The 4,304-nt window shown below is 33.3% G+C and overlaps 1 protein-coding gene across 1 annotated transcript; it reads right to left on the reverse strand.

Moving 5' to 3' along the window:
- Positions 1-384: 384 nt before the first annotated feature.
- On the reverse strand, positions 385-3,271 carry LOC108216704 (probable small nuclear ribonucleoprotein F). Its single transcript, XM_017389537.2, has 5 exons — positions 3,102-3,271; positions 1,257-1,344; positions 1,085-1,122; positions 874-938; positions 385-695 (listed from the first exon to the last, which is right to left on the reverse strand). Exons 1-5 carry the CDS (start codon positions 3,105-3,107, stop codon positions 626-628), a joined length of 267 nt encoding a protein of 88 aa, XP_017245026.1. The 5' UTR covers positions 3,108-3,271; the 3' UTR covers positions 385-625.
- Between the last annotated feature and the right edge of the window lie 1,033 nt (positions 3,272-4,304).

The raw sequence follows: 4,304 nt of genomic DNA on the forward strand, positions 1-4,304 counted from the left end.
AGGATGCGACAACTTTTTCAATATTTCAAGATGAAATTTACTTGTGTACGTTTGTTAATCGGAAAATACTACTCTTCAATAATTCTGAGAAATGCCAATCGTCCGTTGTCCGGTATTATCTTGATAATTTTCTTGTGTTTGCTTTCTTCGAAGTGGCGTTATGATGTTGGGTTTTTGCAGTGATTAATGAAATAAATGATTATTAATCTATAAAAAGTAATTATTAATATGTGTCTAGATGATTTTCTTGCAATCACGACACTAAAATTTTAAGATGTTAAACTTCTCAAGTAATCATCATTCCTGCTCTAGTTTTGGTTAGAGGATGTATAGTACACTTTCTAGGCCATGCCCCCAATTCTTTCTGAGCCATACGCGTGTGGGTGAGATTTATGAGATGCTCGATAATATTTGATAAGGCATTCAAATGCAGTTTCAGGCGACATGAATATAACTTCAATGTTAATATGGGGCATCACTGAGGAACTTGCAGTTACCGCAGCACGCGAAAACTAACTTAACACGACGCTGTTTAACAAATTTCAGATCCAAGCACACGAGTCATACTATAGTGATCTAAACCCCTGGGTCTCAAATACAGGTTGATTGTCACAGAATTTGACTTCTAGTCGTGATCCGCATCCTCCAGGTCCTCATCCTCTGGCACCCCGCGCATATATAGAACATTGTTACACCTGCAGAATGAATACAAGACGCTCTTTTGGTAAATGAAATTACACACAAAAAGAAAAAAATGCAAACTTGTTCTTGTGTCAAATAATGCTTACACAACTATGAGCTCCTAATTTATCAAATAATGAAAGAACATATAAGCCAACTGCACAGTAAGAGCTCTTGTGGCTAATATGATACCTGATCAGTATCTCTCCAAGGTTTCCTGTGAACTGTCCATCAATATATTCTTCGGAGTTTGCAAGCTGCAATATAGAATTGGCATCGTGATATCAAAGCAAATCATATGACATACATGGTACTAAAATTCTAAAATTAAAAACCTTAAAACTAAAAAACCAAGTTGATAAACAAAATATACTATATACATAATGACGGAGACTAAATATACCTGCAAATTCATGTATGAATCCACAGAGACAAGGAATCCTGCAAAGAAAAGTATCATATATTAAGTCCCAGGATAAACATATATGTGGTGCATTTGGAAGGGGTGGATGTCTACTAGGTTGCATAAAAAATTTCTTAAATGCACTTTAAAAAGAAAAATCTAGAAAAAAAACCTTTGTATTCCATTCCCCACTTGAGTTTCACTATGACACGCTTTCCAGTTAAATTGTTCAAGAATGGCTTGGGATTAACTGGTACAGTCTGCATTAACAATTGATCCATGGCAAATAGTAATTTAGTACAATCCACAGGTCACTAAACCGTACAACAATCACTATCCCAGGAGGATTACAGCTTGCATTAAAATAATAATTGATTTAAGCAAACATTTGCAAAACACTGAATGTCAACTAATCAAGCGTGGAAAACATAAGCATCCAGCGATAAGTATTCTGTACTATGGAAAGAAAATCCCAGAAGAGCTCATGACAATCAGCAATACGACCTATCAATGACATAAAACATTGTTGAACAATAAATGGTCCGCATTGGCCGCTGATTCCTATCAGATAAGAGCTCCTAAAGAAGCCATATTAGAGTAGTTGAGAAATTTTGCAGTCAAGGAGTTAAAGTTTGAGGTGATCAACTATTATTTGTGCAGAATGCTACCAGTAGATGACTCAAGGGCAGTTTCATTATTAAGTTTATGTTCCAGATCCCAAATCAAGCACATGTTAAATCTCTGGAATACCGCCTAATGTCAACCAATTTAGAGACTCAGATAAGTTAAATGAAATCAAATCAAGCATAAAAAAATGTTTAATAAAAGGCACTGGACTTTAAGAGAATAGCTATATTTCAGGATCATTAAAAGGTCAAGCACCCTTTAAGAATGAACTATCTATTCAAAAGAAAACAGTACAATCACAACCTCCCCTGTAGTTCCAGAGATTTAAATAAATTACCACCCTACCATACGCCCTAAATAATGCACACAAGGCCAAAAAGGAGTGCTTCCTAATAAGATCCGAAGTCCAATTTCAGAATTATGATCTTCCACATACTTAATTCGCGTCTAACTGTTTCTCGCTCGAAGTGATACGTATAGAATAAAGGTTGTTAATAATCTGACGGACTAATACCCTTGTTACTTTATAAAATAACCCGATTCACACATTACATAAAGCATACCAATTAAGGTGCATATGCAACAAGTGAAATAGATCACACCCATAGTAAGCCTTAAGCGGAATAGATCCATTCCACTTTATCCAAATATAAGAATCTTAATTGGTATGGGCTATATAATTTGTAATCTTAATATAAACCTCATCAAGGTTAATGGGTCTATTCAAGCTGCTATATATGATAAACATAACAAAGTTTTGGTCCCAAAGACTATTAACAACCTCTATTCTATTCTCATGAATTCGAGCAAAATACAATTAGAACGAATCAACTATGTGAAAAATCAAGTCCCAGATCCATAATCACATCTATCGTCATGAAATCACGTACACTTCCAAACCTAAAGTTCCATAGTTCTATCGTGTAAGTTGTAACCTTAATTTGGGCCTTGTTTCACCTTTTGGGTAAACCCTATTTATAAATTTAGTAATATACAGCCTTCACCCTCAAACGATTCTCTAGTCCAACAAGCACAGCAAATTCCCTTTTAAAAAACAGGTTTCGTCCAAAACAAAAAATGAATTTGCTCATAATCCCAAACAAACTAATGGAACTCCCACAACATCTCGCATTGTGTTGCCTGGAACATAAATAAACGCTTCCCCCAAATCTTAGTATTACTTTTTTATTTAATGAAGCCTACTGATCACCAGATAACGTAATTAACAATTACTGTGAATAATTGCAAAGCGTGTCAGATACATAAGTTTGGAGCAACAGCATCGTGAAATTACAGCTCTAATTCAAATGAATGAGATCTAAAATCATCAAAATAGATAAACACAAATAATAATCATCACAAAACACGAGAGAGAGAGAGAGAGACGTACAGCCATTTGTGAAGAGAGGATGTGACGCTCAGAGGTTTTGACAGGGTTTAGGGTTTTGGAACTGCGCTCCCCAAGTGGCCCGTCGATTTTTTTTACGCTCGGGTACTATCTGAGATTGGCCGACCAGTCCTTACAAAAAAATAAAAATTGGCGACTAGTTATTATGAGGCCTTTTGGATAAACTCAAAATAAGTGTTTTTTATTTAAAATAAAAAAGTGAAGTAGAAGTCAGAAGCAACTCAAGCAAGTTAAGATTTATAAGTGATTAAACTGTTTGACAAATAAGCAGAAGTCCTGAGACAAAAACTAGTAATCCTAACTTTTTTTAAGTGCTTCTCTGATTTTTAGTACAAATAAGTGTTTATAACTTATAAGCCTAGAAGTTGGCTTGTATTTGCATGCCAAACACCACCTATATAATTAATTGGATTATTTTCAAAAAAAATCCGATTTTTTTTCAAAAATACGGTAAGATCATGTGATCTGAAAATTAAAAATTTTAAATCAGTGTTTTTATATTGGATTTTTTTTTATAAATTATGAGACATTATTATGTACATATATTATGATTAATATATTAGCGTTTAAACAAAAATATACAATAAATACTTAATTTTAGATAAAATCTAGGTACCAATTAAAATAGGTCATAATCGACCGCTTTTTAGAAAAAATGATATGTATATAAAAATTTCCAAAATATTTAAATTTTTTTATTTGAAGAGATATGTATTAATTTTTTAAAAGTAAAAAATTTTCAGCGTTGAGGTCCCTAATAAATAAATTAAAAAAAGCATACAAATTAGGCATGAGCATGGTGCGGTTCGGTTCGGTTTTGACTAAAAACCGAACTGTAACCATATTAATTCGGTTTCTAATATCAAAAACCAAAACCAAACCATATGTAATTGGTGCGGTTCGGTTTTTTAAATTCGGTTTCAGTTTTAAATGGTGCGGTTTCAGTTTCAAAACCAAATATATAAAATGTTTTTTGTTATATTTATTTATTTAATTTTAATAAGACTAGCACTAACATTGCAATTAACATTAATAAACATTAACCTAAGAATATGCATAGGAAGTGACTACCATTACATTTAGTAGACCATAGCTTAAGAAGCCGCATTGACAATCGAAAAAGTTCTTAGTCATTATACATTATACATTAATACACCCCTGGTGTCTGGAACTCCTGTCAGACAT

This window comes from Daucus carota, chromosome 4 (assembly GCF_001625215.2).
Source record: "Daucus carota subsp. sativus chromosome 4, DH1 v3.0, whole genome shotgun sequence".
NCBI classification, from domain to species: domain Eukaryota; kingdom Viridiplantae; phylum Streptophyta; class Magnoliopsida; order Apiales; family Apiaceae; genus Daucus; species Daucus carota.